The following is an 18,419-nucleotide window of genomic DNA, read 5'->3' as shown; positions in this document are numbered from 1 at the left end:
GGAGCACGAAATTGCCGAGCCGAATCGGCGCCCGCGAACAGGAGAAATAACAGGCCCGGCCCGTGGGCTTCCGCAGAAATAAAAGGGCAACGGCAATTCCAACTTCTCGATATCAATCTTCGGGGGTGAGAAAGGGCTGGGACGGGGTAGGATCGCAGTATCGCGGTGTCGGTATCAACCACGAACCCGTTGGCGTCGGTCAGGCTGGCGAAAACGAAAGAAAAAGACGTCCACCATGACGTTTCTCTGGTCAAAGACTTCGAGCAGCACGTCTCTAAACAGCCAACATTACCATTAATTTTTGAACATGTATCAGATTATTTTTACAAAGAATTCATAATACAAAGGTACTTTTTGCTGTCGATACTCTCTAATGAGAATTCTTCTGTTAATTCAGAATAGAACAAATACCAAGAAAGCAAAATGACTATGGCCAGATAGGTTGACAAATGCTTTTGTAAGAAACTCTCAGAAGAAAAACGATATACCAAGAAAATACAATGACTGTGGTCAGATAAGGGGAAAAATTGAAAAATGCCTTTGACCAGTACTTAACCGGAGGACCATGCGCCAGTCTGCTGCGAGGAAGTATGCACCACGAAGTACCAACTCAGTCTTCAAAGACGGTTCTAGCTTCTCGATATCAATCTTCAAGGGGGTTGCAGATGGTTTTACTAGGATGGGGGTAACTTTGTATGGATGGGGTGGTAGTATCGCGGTGTCGGTATCAACCACGAACCCGGTTGGCGACGGTCAGGCTGCGGTAGCGTTTACAAATGGAAGAAAAAGACGCGGAGGACAGAGTATGGGGGTAGCGAGACGCGAAACCACTCCGTTTGTCTGGAGCGAGCCTAGCCGTGACGCCCTCGTTATCGACGTACCCGTACGCAGAACTCATTTGCTTAATTGCCGTGATTACCAGCCGCGCGGCACGCGGTCCGCGGAAGCCCGCTAGGAATTGAAGGCGACAGCGCAGCCTTTTCCAGACGGGACGTGTTTTCGCGATACGTAATTCGCGAGAGAGGACGAATGGCGAAAGCGAGCGAGCGCGCGCGACGCGACGGTTGCATTCGATGCATTCGGGAATGCACGGCACGATGGAACGAGGCCGACTACCTGGAGCCGCACGCACCCCTTCGGCTCGCGATCAGAGGGTTGAAAGCGCCATCGTTGCAAAAATAATCGGTCTCTATCGCCGTCGCGAAAAAACCTGAACGAGGATCACGGCATAGTCGCACGAATCATTCGCTGGTACGATTGACGCGTCTACCATCACGACCGGCTGGTTTGAATTCCCTCTCGTGCGAAAAAAGTGCACTCCCACTGGCATTAACATGCATATTACGATGCACCGTAAGGCCACGGTGCACGGAGAATTGGTTTCATGGAACTTTATCTCGTTGGTAATGTTTTTGAGCGATTCGATAGCCTGTCTAGACGCTTTCCATAGATCAGAGGCAAAATTAAAGACTCGATAATTTCAGTAGATTAGAAACAATATAATAATAAACTGGCTTGTATAAAATTTCTTGCAAACGTTGTCTCACTCTAAATGTTTTCAGATAATTACATATACGTAGCATTGAAGTATTAATTATATAATTTGAATATATTACATAGAGACAATCCACAATTAAAATCCATTCCAAATGATTTCTTTGAAATTGCATATGTTGCTAACAATCTCGAATTTTTATAAACTACACAAAAGAACAAAACAGCGCAGACAGGTATAACAGTACACGTCTCGCTCGTGTGACGGAAAAATGAAGAAAATGTATTCCGAGTTAGTGGCATTAAAATGCAGATTATGATATATACTAGTTATGCAGTGAGGGCTAAAAAGAAACAGTATGAAATTTTGGTGATAGTGAGGGAGATGATAACTTTATCCACCGAGGTTTCAAAAGATGCACATGCTATTTTCAACTCATTGAGATGATTAAAAAAAGAGAGAAGCTTTAGGTGTGAAATAATTGAAGCTATGATTTGCATTTGTGGTCCACGAAAAGCTGTCATCACGTATGAATAATTGGCTCTTCCGCCTCGAATGGATTTAAAGATTAGCTAGGCTAATTCGGAACATTGGCTTCCTGTTTCCTTTTTTCGTCTATTTAATCGTTTTAACGCTTTGAGTAGTTCCGCGTTGTCGAAAAGTGGACCGTGGCATTAAATTGGTCACATTTTGGCGTTGATATGATCGCATAATTGCATGCGGTCGCACTACGGTGCAGGGAAGTCCGACGACAAAGCTTTTTCCGCGCAACAACAGCCCCGCGTCGCATTCATCGTGATATAATCGAATAACGAACGAAACGGAGGTCAACAAAATACGATGGCAACGTTCATTGTTGCTGCAAATGATTGTTAGCGATGCGCGTGATTCGATACGACGCCGCCCATGAAACAAAACGATTGTTGCCGTTGATTATGATGTCGCTGCCGCAACGAATTGCGAATCACAAACTAATGTATTCTATCTCGAATGCCCCGTTGACAGCTTTTAATCAGAGAAAAAAAAACACATAGAAAGCTCCGGCTATATCAGCGAATGTACTAAACTACATAACGTGTGATTTTTCAATTTCGGGCCACTGTGAAGTCGATTTTAAAGCCTCTGCTACAATACGTTCCCTGTTCATTGTGCAAAAAATATTTTGAATTAAAGTCCGAACAGTGAATACGTCGTATGAGTAATAGTATTTTCAAATAGTTTTTAGTCCCCGAAGCGGAAAAATCTATAGCCTTTATACAATTATTACGATTTTTGATATGTGGACTGCGCATTTAATGGACTTATAACAGAATTGAGTAGGTGAAATTTAAAATTGTAGGATGATAAGACTAAATAATGTCATTAGATCAAAAATAATAACAAATAAATAAAATTTCGTATTCTACTGAAGATTTCGGATTTTTATGGACTGTACAAGAATAAAGACTTGATCAACGTATTAATATTAAATTATAAAACAAAAAAAAGGGACAGAGGAAATATAAAAATTCACGGATTGGTTGTTGTAAATATTTATTACAAATTCATTTATTTCGGAAGAAGTAATATAACTGTGTACGAAGACGGGAAGAAGGAACTTTCATTATTCGTGTGTGTCTCATTAGCCGAGCATTTTCTCGGGTCCGCCGGTTCACGGCCATATTAGCCCGAATAATGGAGGTGCAGGGATGCATGTCGCTTCTTTTTGAATTAAGCATACGATCGTGCATTAGAAGCGGGCATTACACAGTGACCGAAGTGGGCCAACATCATGAAACTGTTCCAATTGCTCCCTCGTTTATTATTCCATTAGGTAGCACCGGCAGTCTTCCCATTGCAACGTCAAGTTATGGGAGCCGCGAATTATTTACAGGGCAAACGTACCCTTAACGTTCGCGCATGCAGATTTACTGGGTCTCCTTCTGCTCATTACCGCATACGAAATGCCGGGCGCCGTCGGTTTTTGAATAAATAACTGCATTATGGTCGCGGCGCTGACCACGGAACGATCGTTAATAGTTTCTCGATATTTATAGGACCGACGGGCACTTAAGCTATCCGCGTTACCTCTTACGAAGATGGTTCGGACATGGCTCCCCTACGATTTCAATGAAATTTCGTGGGACGATACCTCTTTCTCCACAATAATGCAACCGGTATTGCAGCCACGGCTGGCCATTCGATTTTCAGAAAATTCCGTATTCAAATGTTTAAAAATCGACGCTAAATAACTGAGGCCTTTAATAAATCATTCACAATTAAATGTCTCAAAAACTGAAGTAGAAAATCTATAAGAATCGGCTACTAGCTATTCAAACGTAAAGTTGATGTTAAACAGTGACGAATAGGATAATACGAGCTACCGTCCCATTGAATTCAGCTGGGTCCACTTTTGAACCACTCCATGCTACATACCGAATTTAAGTGTTACCGGGAAAAAGGTCAAGGATTTCTTCCGGATCAGTATCGCCCAAGAACAGGCACTTAAAGATATCATCATAGAAATTGGCATAGTATTCGCAGGCCCTTCTACAGTCCGGCGAGAAGTTGATCTCCAAGAGCATCGGCTGCATGTGCCATGGATCCTCTTTATCCTTTTGCCACTCTAATATCAAATCGACCGCGTACAGAGCCCTGCTCTGAGGATTGTGCGCGATTCCTTTCGGTGGCTTTACCGATGTCGCTGCTTCGAAGACATCTCTCAGTATCTGGAAGATCTGCGGTTCGATTTTATTCGTCCAAGAGAACTCTGGATATTGCTTCTCCCATTCGAGAATGAACTCTGCGCACTTTAGGTGGTAAAGTTTACCGGGGTCTTTGTAATTCATCACAGTGAAGTGCTGTTCATATACATCTAAATTGTCCAAGGCGAACTTCATGTTCGCAAATCGCAGGAAGAAGTGCCTGTAGACGAATACCTTTAATGGTTTCACCGATTTCAACAACACAACGTAACGTATGTCGAATTTGACCTTGCCAATTCCTGCTCTCTCGAACAAGACCGGCTCTGTGATATACTTCTGGGCGATTTTTGGTCCTGTGCTAGGCACGCGTAGGATTTGGAACAGGTTATTGGTCACATGGATATCCAACCCTCTGGCTAAGTTCCATGGCTTGCAGATCCAATGGTTGTCTAAGTTTAGCAACCGCCTGTTCTCGAAATACGCAACGAATTCCACTAGCTCAGTGTTGAGATTGTAAGTGGTTGGTAACCAAACTGGATAAGTCTTCAAGTTCTTTGTGTCTGGTAGGTCGGTTGCTTTCCTTCTACAAACGACAGATAATAGATCCTTCACAGTCACAACATGTTCAAATGGGAACTGGTTGACGAAAACATGTGGAGAATGATCTGCTAGCTCTTTGAATTCTTTAAAATGTGTAGTGTACCATAGAATGTCGGCCTCTGCTTCATTGTATACTATTACAAACCCTGAATCGCATAAATAGTCGTCTATTATTGGATAATCCGTATAAACCTTTAGCGGCTTACTCTTGTCCCTTACAAGTGTTTCAGGGTTTATAACCTCTGGTAAAGTCTCTAGAATGCGACCACTGAGGAAGTAACTTTCTTCTGGTTCTTCCTGCAGATAGTGTTCAGTTGAAAAAGATACTTCTCTCCATGGTAGTAGTAATGCATCCCTTTTTCTTAGATCATACGTTTGCCCTTCAACAAAATCTCTGGTAACTTCATCCCCATTCTCAATATCTTCTATGGGAAACAATAAAGTGTAAGTGACCCCTTCCGGTAGATGTAAGAAAGGCACTGTTCTGAAGTTGGGATGGTCGCTGTGATTTATACCTGAACCTACTTCATCCAAGACATACCACATCGGCAATCTCTCTTTTATAGATATATAGTTCCTAGTACTGAGCGAAAACGTCTGGTTGTATCTCCACATTTCTTCCATTACTAACTTTATTTTTTCATCTTTTGTTTTTTCGATGTCGAAGCCCATTAGTGCACACATGCGATTCAATAGTCCTGATATACTTGATAAGTTCCTTCTGACGCCACTGAGATCATAGACCCATGCATGATCTATCAAGTATATGTTATTAGGATCGTCAGCGTAAATATCTTTATCAGCAGAAACGAAAAGCTTCCAAATAGGGTCCAATGGACCTCTGGTGGTATTGCTATAATCAATACGTAGTAGTTGAAATGATTGATTTGCATCAAATATGCGATTGCGTAGTTTCCTACACACACTCTCCCAGAAAATTTGTGGCACGTTAGATAACTCTAACTGGGGCTGATGGATTTGAAGAAAAGTTGCATACAATTCTGTTTCGTCCATTGTGCAAAAATGTAAATACAATCTGCAAAATTCAAAGAATTATCAGTCACATGGTCAAGTCATATGGCTTTGACATTTATGTGTGATTCATAGTGTTGAATATATGATAGATTCCCAACAAAAAAATCGTTATTATAAAATACAATGTAAAGGGAAGATTTATAATATTCTTAAAAGGCATAATATATTAAACTTCTATAGTACTTCACCTGAAACTTCGGAAATGCCGCAGGAAGAAATGCTCGAAACCATAACCTATCCTTTATCACTGAAATGTGTGAAATTAATTGCACAACAATGTTCGTTACCACATGCTAACGCACGTATTTGATTTGAATTGTAATTATCTATAAAGCCGCAATTTAAAATCATTGTTACTCTGTTATATCTGTTCCTAAATAATTTATATAGGGTGATTTGGGTGATTGGGGTGATTGTAGGGAAACTGTAGGGAAACAGTAGGGAAACTCTTCTATAGGGAATATTCATAGGGAATTTTATTTCTGTCTGTAAATATTGGTAAATATTGACTTTCCAGGAAGGACGCACATTGCTCATGGCCGATTTCGTCCTTCCTGTTGGCGCTTTTTGGTAGGAGCCGGCATTTTAAAAGACAATTTGAGTTGTGACGGTTAAGACTACGCACTTCATTTCGTGGTAAGTAATGTAATTACAAGTAAAATTCAAGTTTATTTCACAGCTAACGTATATTGAGATATCGTATTTAATTTTTGACAGTGATTTTCTGTTAATTAATCCGTTACATAAAATATTGCACGTGGAATTTTAACTTTGCAATATTGTGATGTTTATATGTACTCTTCGAAATATCTTCGAAAATAACATATTTACAAATTGTTAATTCCGTTATTTATTTGTAATAGTTACTTCTTCGCAAAGTAAGAGTCATCATCGTTGAAAAGATGGTTAAAGTTACATCGGAAGACAACGATCGTACGAGAGACCTTCTTCAAAAAACGAAAGATGGGTTTATACAGAAGAAAAAGAATCAAAAACTTAAACAAATGCCACCAGGAAAAATTGCCTTAATTAACGGATCGAAGCCATCGAACAGTAACAATGAGGCGAAACAGCAGTTGTTGAACAAACAAAAGAATTCAGGTTCGAAAAAGTCGGCAGAACAAAACACAAAGGATTCCCTCAAGAGTGACAAGAAACTACAGGAAATCTCCAAGAACCGTGAAGCAGAGTCTGAGGAAGATGATTCTGATTCTGATATTAATGAAGGAATTGTTTTGGAAGAACATAGTATCTTGCAAGAAAGCAGTGAAGCTGCTAGTGAAGATGAGGAGGAAAGCGAGGATGATAATGAAAAAGAACAGGATCTACCAAATATTCTTGAATCAAGTTTAGCGGATGACACTGATGATGATGATTATTATGAGGACGACGAAGAAGCCGAAGAAGTAAAGAAAGGAGTAAAAATGTTCAAGGGATTGAAGTCCAAGGAGAAAACTGCTGATTCGGTTGAAAAGGAATTAATTGATACTGAATCCAGTAGTGACAACGATGATGAAGAAGAGGACGATGATGAAGAAGAGGACGATGAAGGGGATTTTAAAGGTGATGGTAGCAATGATGAAGAGGGAAGCGAGGAAGATGATGAAGAGGGAAGCGAGGAAGATGATGAGGAGGACGAGGATGATGATGATGACGATGACGTTGAAGGGGAATCTGATGATGAAGGAGATGAATCTATGCTAAGTTGGGAGGCAATCCTTGGTACCAGTATTGTTGAAGATGATGAAGATGATGAGGACTTTAATGAACCAGAGAACATGGATGACGATGACGACGATGATATCAGTGATGAAGACGAAGATGAGGAAGAGGAAAAAAGTAACAGTGGATCTAGTAAAAAAGAGAAAACTAAAAAAGCTATAGGAAGTTTAGATGTCTCCTTAGAAGAAATGAAGGAGGATAAGCGAACAATATTTGTTGGAAACCTTCCAAAGGAAGTAACACGAAAACAATTGAAGAAATACTTTAAGAAATTTGGTAGCATTGACACTGTACGGGTGAGAGGTGTAATAGGAAAATCCATGAAAATGTCCAAGAAAGTAGCAGCAATAAAAAATGATCTTCACCCAAAATTGAAATCCGTTTATGCGTATATTAAGTATAAGTCAGAAGAATCTACTAAGGCAGCTCTGTCCATGAACGGAAAACTATTTGATGGGAATCATTTAAGAGTAGATTTAGCTTCCAAATCAGATGAGAATCACGATGTGAAAAAGGCTGTATTTATAGGAAATATACCTTTCAGTAAGTATTCTATTGTAATGTTAAGCTACAGTTGATTGCATTAATTCTATAATGTATTGTATTTTTCAGATATTGACGAAAATACAGTCAGGAAGCACTTCAAGGGTTGTGGTGAAATAGAGTCAATACGCATAGTTAGAGATAACAATACGGGAATCGGCAAGGGATTTGGATACATTAATTTTAAGACTGAGGATGCTGTGGCATTGGCGTTAGAATTAAACGGAACGTCACTCATAAATCGCGAACTCAGAGTAAAGCCGTGCAGCGATCATCCGAAAAAGGAGAAAAAGGATAAGCAGAAGAAAAGACCGAATTTACCAGAAGAGGAAAAGAAATCAAATAAAAAGTTCAAAAAGAACGACGAAGTAGCCGTACTGGTATGAGTTTTATCGTTTTCTGTACCCTTTAAAAATTATGTAACAAAAATTAAAATATTATGCTGTTTTTAGGTTCATAACCAGAAAAACGCTACGAAGAGAATAAATGAGAAGGGGCAAAAGTTTGATGCAAAACAAACCAGTCCACAACAGTCAAAAGCATTCCAAGGCCAAACGTCTGATGGAAAAAAGAAAAAGAAATCGAATAAGTTGGAGAAGAAGAAGAAAGTGATGGCAGAGAAATTGGCTGCTAAATCTAAGAAACCATCAAACTGATAGTACTTAAACTATGCGTATTATCTTAAGAGTCTACTTCTTAATTTTCGATTTAGTTCATACGTTTATAAAGAAGTGTGAGTGTGTGCTTGTGTGTGTGGATATGGAAGGAGAGAAACTAATATAGTTGAAGCTTGACTCGTGATATAGCATCTGTGTAAGGTTGTTTATATATAAGGTATCTTCTTTAAATATAACTCGTGCAAATGGAAGCAAGTATTTAATAATAAATAAAATACTATTTTTTATGAATTGGTAGCTTTTATTAAGTTCTTTACTTTCAGATGGAGTTGTGACGGAAAATTGTTTATATTACTGTTTGCGCACTTAGAGCAAAGTCGTTTTCCAAAATAAATGCTGCACCCTAAGCAGACGGGTTTCTTACAAAAATTGCAATCGGCGCCTAGCACTAACACTTCTCCTTTGTTTGGTAAACAAAACGGATCTTTCATGATATAACATTCCTCCGAATAAGTTATTTGTCGCGCGAATGGAGGTTTCACGCCTTTGAAGTCGAAACGCTCTTGCAGTGAACAATAGGAACATTTGAACACGCTGCTAGTGGTTTCTTTTTTCTCGTGAGATGACGAAGAACTACCCTGAGGTTCACTGACTCCAGGTTGACTGACAGACGTGCTAGCGACAGATTCCATCCTATAACGCAACAAGGATGAGAAATACTCTGTGAGATCTTTCCATAGTAAATTTATTTTACATTAAAATATTACAATTTTACAAATAGGAACATTATGAAAGTTTCATTATTCTCTACTAGCGGAAGCCGTTTGATTTTGTAATTCCTGTGGCCACCAACTAGGCGCCGATATTTTCAATTTCATACCTAACACGCTAAGAGATTTGGCTTTGAGAGATTCTTTGATTCTCATCAGACCTAGACCATACTCTTTCTCATTACCTCTAAATTTACCTACTACATTGCCGGATTCGTCTACAATTTTATCGTCGTACGAAATAGGTTGAATGGGTACCTCGTCGAACAATAATGGCATTAAACGTTTCCTTACTACGCCAGTGTGATATGTACGCGCTGTCAGTTCTTGACCGATGTAACAACCCTTGTGGAAATTAACTCCATGCAAATAATCACAGTTCACTTCTAAGGGCAAAGGCTGTCCTGGTGGTAGGTCATTGACACCTTCGGGTATCCCAAGTTTATAGCGAAGCGCTTTGTAGCTTAACGCATTATCAGTAATTAACATATCCGAATTCAAATTCTTCTTTATATCATTATTTTCAAGATTCGATTCCGCTAGGATTCGAATACCTAAATCAGAAAGTCGCGGATCTTCGTAGATCATGACATTATCTATCACTTTGCTTGATTTGTTATCGAGGGTGCCACATGGAAATATTATACCCTCAAGTTTTTGCCTACTTTTACCCGTATCTGTGTTATTTAAATACGAGGTAGCATTAAATAACGTCCAAACATTTAGTTTGTCTCCTATGTTCTCTATATCTATCTTTCTCCTAACACGGTACATTTTTAAGTGCTTTTGCAAGGGATCCACAGCTTGTGAATCACATTCAATATAAAATACATTGTCTTCCTGACTTTTATATACAATCACATCATATAATACTCTACCCTTTATATTAAGAAACAGAGTATACAAATTGGAGGCTCCCTCCTCAATGTGTTTCATATCGTTTGTAATTAATCCCTGCAGGAAATTTGAAGTTTCTTTTCCACTAATTTGCAATAAACTCCGATTTTTTAAATGCTCTAAGACATTGGAGGAAGCCTGCGAGGAGTCGTGTGTTATGAAATGCTTGTAGACTCTCCTAAATTTATCCACCTTGCGGAATGGCAAAGCGAACATTTTAAGATGGACAGTCATTGTATCTAATTTCATCAAACTATTCGTACAAGTCCGACCTTTGCAAAGAAGAAAAATATACGTAACCAGTATATAATTTGATCAATTCTAACCTCATATAATGTTTACCATTATAAAATGGAATAACGAAAGATTGATCTTACGTTCTTACTTGATCGCAGAGTGTCTGACGCAACCCTCTTCCAATATTGATGTGGAAATTTCATTCAAAAATTGCTTGAACATTCATTTTCTGCACTTGGTTGAATACCAATACTCCAAAATAACTGCAACGTTCTTTGACATCGAGATTCATGACGAACCTTAGAAAACATGGAAAAAACAGAGTGAGTTGTAATGTTATAATAGGTTCGTCTGTTGCATTTGATTCAAAAGATATTACGCATAAGAAACTGTTAAAAAAACAATTTGATTGATATATAATTTTCTGATAAGAAGCAGCACAGACAAGGAACAGAAGTAGTAGATCAATATCTACTGTATCTTTCTGTCTCACGTCCACGAGCCACGAGGCTCTATATGATATAGAGCCCCCTTACCATTTCTGTCACATCCTACTGTATCGGTCGGAACTCGGAACCTCGGAATGGAACAAGTCGGTGGTGCCACCGACCCAGTGCCCCAGTGCTGATTGAGATAGAGAGGGTTCGAGGGGACACTATTTTTTGTGGTCGCGTCGAACCTGGTCGAACCGTCGAACGTAATTAGAAAAGGACAGCGCATGTAAACACGTGACACGAACCGCGCGACCGAAAACTTGCTGCATGCTGCATACCGTCAACAGAGAATAGAGAATACAGTTGAAATCATCATTTTAATAAAAAAAATTCCACAAATAAGTTGGTGAAAGTTCCACTTTATATATTTTGTTTATTAACGAACTAATTGTTTATCATTATCATCGTAACAATGACAGTCCTTCGAAGGCTTCTTCTAGTTCTTCTCTCAGTCCAAAAACGGTTAATGTGAGTATTGCTCTATTCCGGCCCCAAGATTCACGAACGGCATGCGTCCCAATTGCCGTGTACTTTACTTCTTCTTTAAGGTATTTCAAATGTTTGTGATCATATCCCTTTAAGATTATTATTGTTTTTCTGTTATTACAGAATAGGTTAGATGTATTATAATAATTTCACAATTTCCCTTATTCGTAGCTTAGGATTAATTAACCCTCGTATGGCAGAACTTGAGTCCATTTTGAACCAGTAATTATAAACGTCCATTTCAATTCTAATTTTCTAGTAGCGAGGTTAAAGACGACCGCCTTGCGAGGGTTAAGGAACGCAAACGTTTTTCAGAAATTCTGAAATCATTCGTACCCTCTTTGCAGCCATACTTCAAGAAATTGAGATTTTACGTTATCCATATCCAAGATCGCAAAAAGTGCGATCAAACCTTGTGCTATCTAAAATGAATGAGCTAAGAATACTTATTATTGTGCACAATTTTAGTGTACATATTTGGTATTATTCTTACTAGTGCTGCTGCAGTTCCTTGATGCATTTGTATATCAGTATTTAAAACTGAGTAAAACAAATAATCCGATGGTCCAGCATAAGATACGTCATCGGTATTAATTTTTTTGAAATTTTTGGAAAATTGATCTTTCTGTTTTTTTATAATTTTTCCGAGTTTTCTATAATCGAATTATACCATCTATGAATTTTAATGACATTTTAAATTCTATTTAAAAGCTGGTATATTATACGTTATAATATATAATGCAATAAAAATAATCTGATTATTTATAGTCTGCTGCCGATAAATCTGATTGTACCTGTTTTTACATCTTTGTGCATTTTTATTCCGATATTTCATTATAGGATAAACTCTTTAAACTTGAAAGATGTAAATCAACAATAATTTCTCTCTGCATTTCAACATTCAGTCCTGTAATGAGCTAAATAAATGAAAAAGACATTTTAAAATGGGTAACGAAGTTTTCACGATTTTGAAATCTGATTTCGAAAGGCGATATGATTAGAATAATACGAGCTTTTATAATAATTTTCATTCGATATTACGAGAAAGATTTTACTGAATATCAGTTCGTAAGAACTTCGTTTGTTGATTAATTTTCGAGAAAATCTCACGATTTACTTGCAACGAAAAAAAGCGGCTAATGAAAATTTGAATGTATCTAAGTCAGATAAGTCGATTGCGGCATAAAGAAGGGAACTGCTTCATCATCTGCAGCACGTTTCATTTTAATCTTCTCACAAACATTTCATTCCTGTTATTTATGACACTATTTTTTTCCTCGTATTAATTTATTCGTAACGTTTATGATGGAATATGTAACACATGAAATCCAAAAGCAACATTTTATCATTCATTATCGGCTGAAGTGAAGTTATCTTCGGGACACAGATATCGCATACTCGCAGAGTACATACATCGATAGTCCGGACAACCGGCAATTTCAGGGTAACAGTATAGTGTTTGGTACGTTTAGGTTAGGGCAACTATTTTCATAATTAAAAATATTCGTGGAAGATCTAAATGACATGTGATTAATACAGTATTTTTCGATGTTGATAGTGATTTATGTTCGAATGTGACTTTGCTGATAATAACTAAATTCTTTCGTGGGAAATCAGTGTATGTTGAGAAGCGAGGATTGTCACAATATCCACCAACTGTTCTGTCAAATGATTTTTATGCGACTTTGATAAGAAAAGACGAGAATAAGGAAAGACTACCAGTGGATCTACGAATTATTTAATACCTCGAAAATGGCTGCAAATGAACCAGGTTTATCGTCATATTCCAGAGAAGACAACAACTGGAGAAAAGATTTAATTTTACAACTCCAAGAGAGAAATAGAAGACAAACATATTGTTTTGCTGATCTGATTAGTTTACGTAAGCTTTCATAATTTATGTACTTTAATATGATCGTCTCTGTAAATGGAATGTCCTCAATGAAAAATTTAGAATAATATTAATGTATAGGCATACATCATTTTTGTTGTTTATAATGTAAAAAGGATACTAACTTTGGAGTCTGTCATATTTCTTTTATATTGCAGACAATAGACTGTTTGAAAACGCAAACACATTACGTGGTGAAAACATTCAACTAACAATAGCAAATGAAACTCTTCGTCGTAATACATCCAGCGGAACTCCTATATCCGGTGCGAACGCAGATCTTGAAGCCCGCCTTTTGAAGCAGGCTGAGGAATTAGCAACATTGCATAAAAGAAAAGGGGAACATACACAGCAAATAGTAGACCTTAATAATAAATTACAAGAAATGACGAAGGAACTACACATGAAGGAAGCTGGGTATAGATTTTGTTGATATTTCTATAAATATTAAAGCAACAAATAGTCTCTATAATTATAATGCGAAAAATGCCTCTAATGTAGTAGAAACTGTTCTGTTACGAATATTTACAGGCTTGCAGAAACTATAGAGATCAACAAAAATTTACATGCAGAAATAGTGAGTTGTCACAATAGAGAAAGAGAGTTGGAAGGTATTAATCAAATGCTGAAAGATGAACACCAAGCTCTGCAACTTGCTTTTGCATCTTTAGAGGAGAAACTTAGGAAAACACAGGTATTGAACGCTGAGCATAGATGAATCGTCTAAAACTGTTTACATTGAGCTATGTTCTAATAAATTGAATTATAAACATTTTTAGGAAGAAAATCGTCAATTAATAGAACGCTTAATCAAATATAAAACTCGAGACGCAGAGAAAGTGAATGAAGAAAATGATAATTTTTTGAAGTGAGTACTCGTGTATATATATTTTTCTTCTTAGCTTTTCACTAACATATCTTCTTTCTTATAATTAACATTCTGTGTGTCCAAATTTTTATATAATAGTTGTAAATAGTGTGTCGTTTGTTTCTCTGTTCCTGCTCAATTTTTTTTATAGAATAATACTTAATATAGGTTTTAATTGTTGGAGTAAAAAGTAGTTAGAATATATGCTTCTACATTTTAGTGTTGAACTTGGTGTAGAATTTTAGTGTGGATGTGTAGTATTGAAATCTTTACCAATTTGATCTTTGAACAGTTTTTATTAACTTTACAATAAGTAATAAAATTGTGTAAGGATGAAACTTGTTTAAGAATGTGTGTATTGTACTGGGGTCGTTAAACTTTTTTTGGACAGGGCCAGATCGTAAAAATTTTAGGCTCAGCGGGCCGGGTAGCAAACTTGAACATATTTATGTGGGTCATTCTACTCATAGAGCAACAAAAAGAAACCGTTTCAATAAAAGTGATACTTTTACATGTTTTTTATTTTATTAATATTTTTATTTTACGTAATTAGATTTATTTTTTCATATTCATTAACCACGCGAGTCGTAGTTTGCTGACCCCTGCTATAAAGTATAATGAAGTTTGTAGGAGAGACTTAAGAATTAATTGTCATGTTGCAATTATCATCACTCTTATATTATAATTCATTATGAAGCTGATAAGCATATGATAAGAAGAACATGTGATTGATGTTACATAAATAGATTCAGCGTAAAAATTAAAATCTCTGCGTAATAATAATCTCTTTATGAAAACTGGAGCCCATTTTATTATTTCTTGGATTATACAATATAATCTATGGTCTCGTAAATTTGATGAGGGTTTGAAGCAAATTTCAACTATTAGTTAGTTTGCTGTGTCCTGTATTATTTTTGTGTCTGCATTGCATGCTTAAAAGTTCATATGTTAAAGATATAACATTATTACTGGTCAAAGAGTCTTATCATTTATTTTATTTGAGTTTTATCAATGTCTTGTTATTTGGTATATCGTTCGAATGTATTTTTATTTGAAATAATCTATAATATAAATATATATTTTTGTGTTCACGGAAAGGGAATGAGAGAAATTTGACGTCTTCCGTTTTTAATAAAAAATTAATATATTTATTTATCTAAGATACTTCTTTCAGTGTTATCGTTTTCTGTTGACAAAAGTAATATTTGGAGAATATCATATTAACAAGAGGACCAATTAGCAATTCATTCTAATAAAATGTTTTGTGCTAAACTATAATCATAAGAGTTATTGCGAAACAATTAAAAAAAAGGTTATACTGTTTTCTTTGTTACTAATCTGATACACTGATGCATTAATTAAAAATAATACGTTATTATCGTTTTCTTTTTAATTAACTTATGTTTTATAATTGACAATATTTTTATGATGTATTTAAAAGTAGTTTTAAATTGTTGTGTGGATATTTTATCGGATGATTCGTTTAGTCTAATTGCGTCACATAGCCATAATAAATTATTTGACACTTGAGGCATTTAAACATTCACAATGTCATGACTCACAGTCTATTTTCCATATAACTCAACTGTTTCAATATTTGACGCTTGGTAGAACTGTATACATAGATGCAATACACATAGGTAATAATTGTTTAGACAACGTGTATCGATAACAGTTGTTAATACTACTCGTAAAATGTTAAGATTTCCACAGAGATAAAAGAGAGAGAAACATGAGATACTGTCGCTGTAGGGTTTTCCTGCACTAGCACATCACACTGCTTAACATTTTCGTTTCAGTGAGAGTTTTTCCAGTCCAACAGCCTTTTTGATGCATACTCTATCAAAGTTCGGGTAAGTCTTTTAACAAGACACGTGATAAAAATTACGCTTAACGCACCATTTTGCAGCTTTGAACGGTTTGCTAAACGTACCTGTGATTACGTATTTACGTATTACACATATCATTTTTGTTTACGTTTGGTGTACAGCAACGTGTCACATATTGTTACCAATAATGACGAATTAATGTTTATTCAAACATTATCTGTAAAAATGCTTAAAGGGCAGTTGTGCTTATCATTAAACGCATACACGATATTGAAGTGAAGGTTCAAGCTCTTCAGTGGGGACGGTACTCATTAAACTGAGGAAAAAATGGTCCCGACACAGTCGACAGACCAGTGTCTGTAAAATTGTGTTTAAAATAAAAGAGCTATCACCTAGAATTTAATATGACTTCATACAAGTGACGTAGTACAAAGAAGAATAGTAGGAAATCATGTGTTCTCCGAAATAAATAGCAAATATAATCCTTGTGTCCCATAGGTACTTTAAAAGTACCATTTTTACGAGACACTAGTAATTTAATTTAACGTATTATTATGAGAATAAAGTTACTATAATTTTGGACATAAAGGACATTTTCACATTCAGCATGAGTATTACCGATTGCTGAAGTCTCGAGCTCTTCCATTCAATACGCTGTTCATATTAAAATGAATATTGCCATAACGATTGTCGAGCAGTCGGATAATGCAACTAACGACGCAACACCGACATTCCAATAAGTAATTAATGAGTATAACAGCAGCGAAGAGAGGCGGTTCCACTAATAGTTTTCTCTTGCATGAAGTATAACAATTGGACAATTCGTTCACAGACACACGGTGTTTACCGACGTGTTAAATGGGGTATTTATACGCGACGTGATGTCGACATCGTTGAGGATTCTTCTGTTGCTAATTTCTCTCGTATCTGTTTGTTTTCCAGAAAGAGGCAAGCGAAGGTGCAAAAGGAGTTGGAGGACGCAGCTCGCGACACTCGACCCGTCAGTCCGGATCGTTCGAGTTTAAAAGAAGGAATCTTTAAGAGTCTTCCTACCGCTGTACCAACAAAAGTGTCCGCTACGTTTGTACGTTGATAAACTTTTAATTTATGACATTTTATATATCCTATTTATATACATATACATAGAGATAATACATATACGTTATGTTGTCGCTGTGGAAATTCTAGTACAAACGGTCCGTTGACTTGTTGTAACACAGAACTGCATGTTTTGTACGATGGAATAAGAAAAACTGTCGAGCGCGATGCGTGAATCAATCCTGTATCGTGGAATTCACGCGAGTCTCTCTCTCTCTTTCTCATTCTTGCTCTCTCTCTGTTCTACACTAGTATTATTAGCAGCTAGAGAGTAATTTCGGTTGGAGGAGGTAAAATCGCGAGCAACTACAATAGCTTTACAATAAACCTAATTTACGTAAAAGTTGTCCGAGTAATTTACGTAAGAGTTCAAATTTTAATACGGAGTTATTTTTATATGTACTGAAAGGAAATTGTTATTCCTACGGACTGCAGTCAATTAAGCTTTTTTCACAGGATCAAGAGAAAATTCGTAGAGTGTTAATTATTTATTTTTATCTAGACGACGCGGATTTATGGTACCTACAACGCCTCTGTAGATCACGTAATTATTTTCGCGACGTGATCGCTGGGTAATTGAATTATTACGATAATTTATTGTTCAAATACGACGTAATTTATACGTTCGTTTGTTTTGGTACCGTGGCTTTAAATGAATAAGCAACATTCCTGATTAAAAAGATTGGATTGACTGACGTACTATACATATTTTATTAAACCACAGGGTGACGAAAGTATACGTTAAAGTTATACGCAACAGTACTTATATATAATCTATATAAAGTATATAGAATCTTGTTGATACGTTTTTTGGACGATATTTCAGTATTTTTCATGGACATCAATGTAGCTTGTCAGTAAGGAATTGTACTTGTTTGTATTAAAGTATATACACCAGGTTACATGTCTTTTGGTTTAAGTTAATGTCTTGTACTTACTACGATAGGCTGTTTGTGGGATTATACGTGGTAATCGAGTGCTTATTATTTTTTATGAGTCATACACTTCTTCTCAGAGCATGGTACATTACTCGAGTATTAACGTATTCATCGCTGTACTGATTTAACGTTAGGGAATTGCATTTATCAGATAATCTGTCATTCGTTATACTCCTGCTAACTATAATTAAGACACAACTATTATTTGTAACATA

At 36.6% G+C, this 18,419-nt stretch overlaps 6 protein-coding genes across 9 annotated transcripts in view; 2 read left to right on the top strand and 4 right to left on the bottom strand.

Annotated features, from left to right (window-relative positions):
• Positions 1–3,915: 3,915 nt before the first annotated feature.
• On the bottom strand, positions 3,916–6,787 carry Ttll12 (Tubulin tyrosine ligase-like 12). The gene is made up of 2 exons (XM_076426918.1): positions 6,003–6,787; positions 3,916–5,815 (listed from the first exon to the last, which is right to left on the bottom strand). Exon 2 carries the CDS (start codon positions 5,791–5,793, stop codon positions 3,916–3,918), a length of 1,878 nt encoding a protein of 625 aa, XP_076283033.1. The 5' UTR covers positions 5,794–5,815; positions 6,003–6,787.
• LOC143210240 (uncharacterized) lies at positions 6,294–8,987 on the top strand. The gene is made up of 4 exons (XM_076426916.1): positions 6,294–6,450; positions 6,678–8,079; positions 8,149–8,459; positions 8,532–8,987. Exons 2-4 carry the CDS (start codon positions 6,717–6,719, stop codon positions 8,733–8,735), a joined length of 1,878 nt encoding a protein of 625 aa, XP_076283031.1. The 5' UTR covers positions 6,294–6,450; positions 6,678–6,716; the 3' UTR covers positions 8,736–8,987.
• LOC143210247 (cysteine-rich DPF motif domain-containing protein 1-like) lies at positions 8,977–10,881 on the bottom strand. The gene is made up of 2 exons (XM_076426929.1): positions 10,741–10,881; positions 8,977–9,389 (listed from the first exon to the last, which is right to left on the bottom strand). The coding sequence occupies exon 2, from the start codon at positions 9,386–9,388 to the stop codon at positions 8,981–8,983; it is 408 nt and encodes a 135-aa protein (XP_076283044.1). The 5' UTR covers position 9,389; positions 10,741–10,881; the 3' UTR covers positions 8,977–8,980.
• Positions 9,426–10,888, bottom strand: LOC143210245 (iron-sulfur cluster assembly factor IBA57, mitochondrial). Its single transcript, XM_076426926.1, has 2 exons — positions 10,749–10,888; positions 9,426–10,635 (listed from the first exon to the last, which is right to left on the bottom strand). Exons 1-2 carry the CDS (start codon positions 10,801–10,803, stop codon positions 9,497–9,499), a joined length of 1,194 nt encoding a protein of 397 aa, XP_076283041.1. The 5' UTR covers positions 10,804–10,888; the 3' UTR covers positions 9,426–9,496.
• Positions 10,889–11,094: 206 nt separating this feature from the next.
• On the bottom strand, positions 11,095–12,100 carry LOC143210801 (uncharacterized). Its single transcript, XM_076427993.1, has 3 exons — positions 12,074–12,100; positions 11,917–12,002; positions 11,095–11,691 (listed from the first exon to the last, which is right to left on the bottom strand). Exons 1-3 carry the CDS (start codon positions 12,098–12,100, stop codon positions 11,496–11,498), a joined length of 309 nt encoding a protein of 102 aa, XP_076284108.1. The 3' UTR covers positions 11,095–11,495.
• A 794-nt stretch (positions 12,101–12,894) lies between these two features.
• Atg16 (Autophagy-related 16) overlaps positions 12,895–18,419 on the top strand; it is a 642,505-nt gene continuing 636,980 nt past the window's right edge. Inside the window, exons 1-7 of one of the 4 annotated variants that reach the window (XM_076426920.1) lie at positions 12,895–13,042; positions 13,139–13,462; positions 13,630–13,888; positions 14,003–14,165; positions 14,251–14,339; positions 16,139–16,192; positions 17,111–17,252. In XM_076426920.1, coding sequence (XP_076283035.1) covers positions 13,333–13,462; positions 13,630–13,888; positions 14,003–14,165; positions 14,251–14,339; positions 16,139–16,192; positions 17,111–17,252 — 837 coding nt within the window. In that variant the 5' untranslated portion in view covers positions 12,895–13,042; positions 13,139–13,332. Of the gene's footprint in view, positions 13,463–13,629; positions 13,889–14,002; positions 14,166–14,250; positions 14,340–16,138; positions 16,193–17,110; positions 17,253–18,419 lie in introns of all 4 variants that reach the window. The other 3 variants (XM_076426921.1, XM_076426919.1, XM_076426922.1) reach the window with 3 other exon arrangements.

This window comes from Lasioglossum baleicum, chromosome 7 (assembly GCF_051020765.1).
Source record: "Lasioglossum baleicum chromosome 7, iyLasBale1, whole genome shotgun sequence".
Taxonomy (NCBI): domain Eukaryota; kingdom Metazoa; phylum Arthropoda; class Insecta; order Hymenoptera; family Halictidae; genus Lasioglossum; species Lasioglossum baleicum.
Note: the sequence above shows the minus strand (reverse complement) of the source record. Positions and strands in the feature narration are given on the sequence as shown.

What these genes read in the sequence shown, in the direction of transcription:
- LOC143210247 (XM_076426929.1), bottom strand. Translation starts at nt 9,388, where the DNA reads ATGGAATCTGTCGCTAGCACGTCTGTCAGTCAACCTGGAGTCAGTGAA.
- LOC143210801 (XM_076427993.1), bottom strand. Translation starts at nt 12,100, where the DNA reads ATGCATCAAGGAACTGCAGCAGCACTA. An exon ending in AAGGAACTGCAGCAGCACTA is followed by an intron (nt 12,003 to 12,073) that starts GTAAGAATAATA and finishes CATTCATTTTAG; the next exon opens with ATAGCACAAGGTTTGATCGC. An exon ending in GAAGTATGGCTGCAAAGAGG is followed by an intron (nt 11,692 to 11,916) that starts GTACGAATGATT and finishes CTGTAATAACAG; the next exon opens with AAAAACAATAATAATCTTAA.
- LOC143210240 (XM_076426916.1), top strand. Translation starts at nt 6,717, where the DNA reads ATGGTTAAAGTTACATCGGAAGACAACGATCGTACGAGAGACCTTCTT. An exon ending in TATAGGAAATATACCTTTCA is followed by an intron (nt 8,080 to 8,148) that starts GTAAGTATTCTA and finishes TGTATTTTTCAG; the next exon opens with ATATTGACGAAAATACAGTC. An exon ending in ACGACGAAGTAGCCGTACTG is followed by an intron (nt 8,460 to 8,531) that starts GTATGAGTTTTA and finishes TGCTGTTTTTAG; the next exon opens with GTTCATAACCAGAAAAACGC.
- LOC143210245 (XM_076426926.1), bottom strand. Translation starts at nt 10,803, where the DNA reads ATGAAATTTCCACATCAATATTGGAAGAGGGTTGCGTCAGACACTCTG. An exon ending in GTCAGACACTCTGCGATCAA is followed by an intron (nt 10,636 to 10,748) that starts GTAAGAACGTAA and finishes TTCTTTGCAAAG; the next exon opens with GTCGGACTTGTACGAATAGT.
- Ttll12 (XM_076426918.1), bottom strand. Translation starts at nt 5,793, where the DNA reads ATGGACGAAACAGAATTGTATGCAACTTTTCTTCAAATCCATCAGCCC.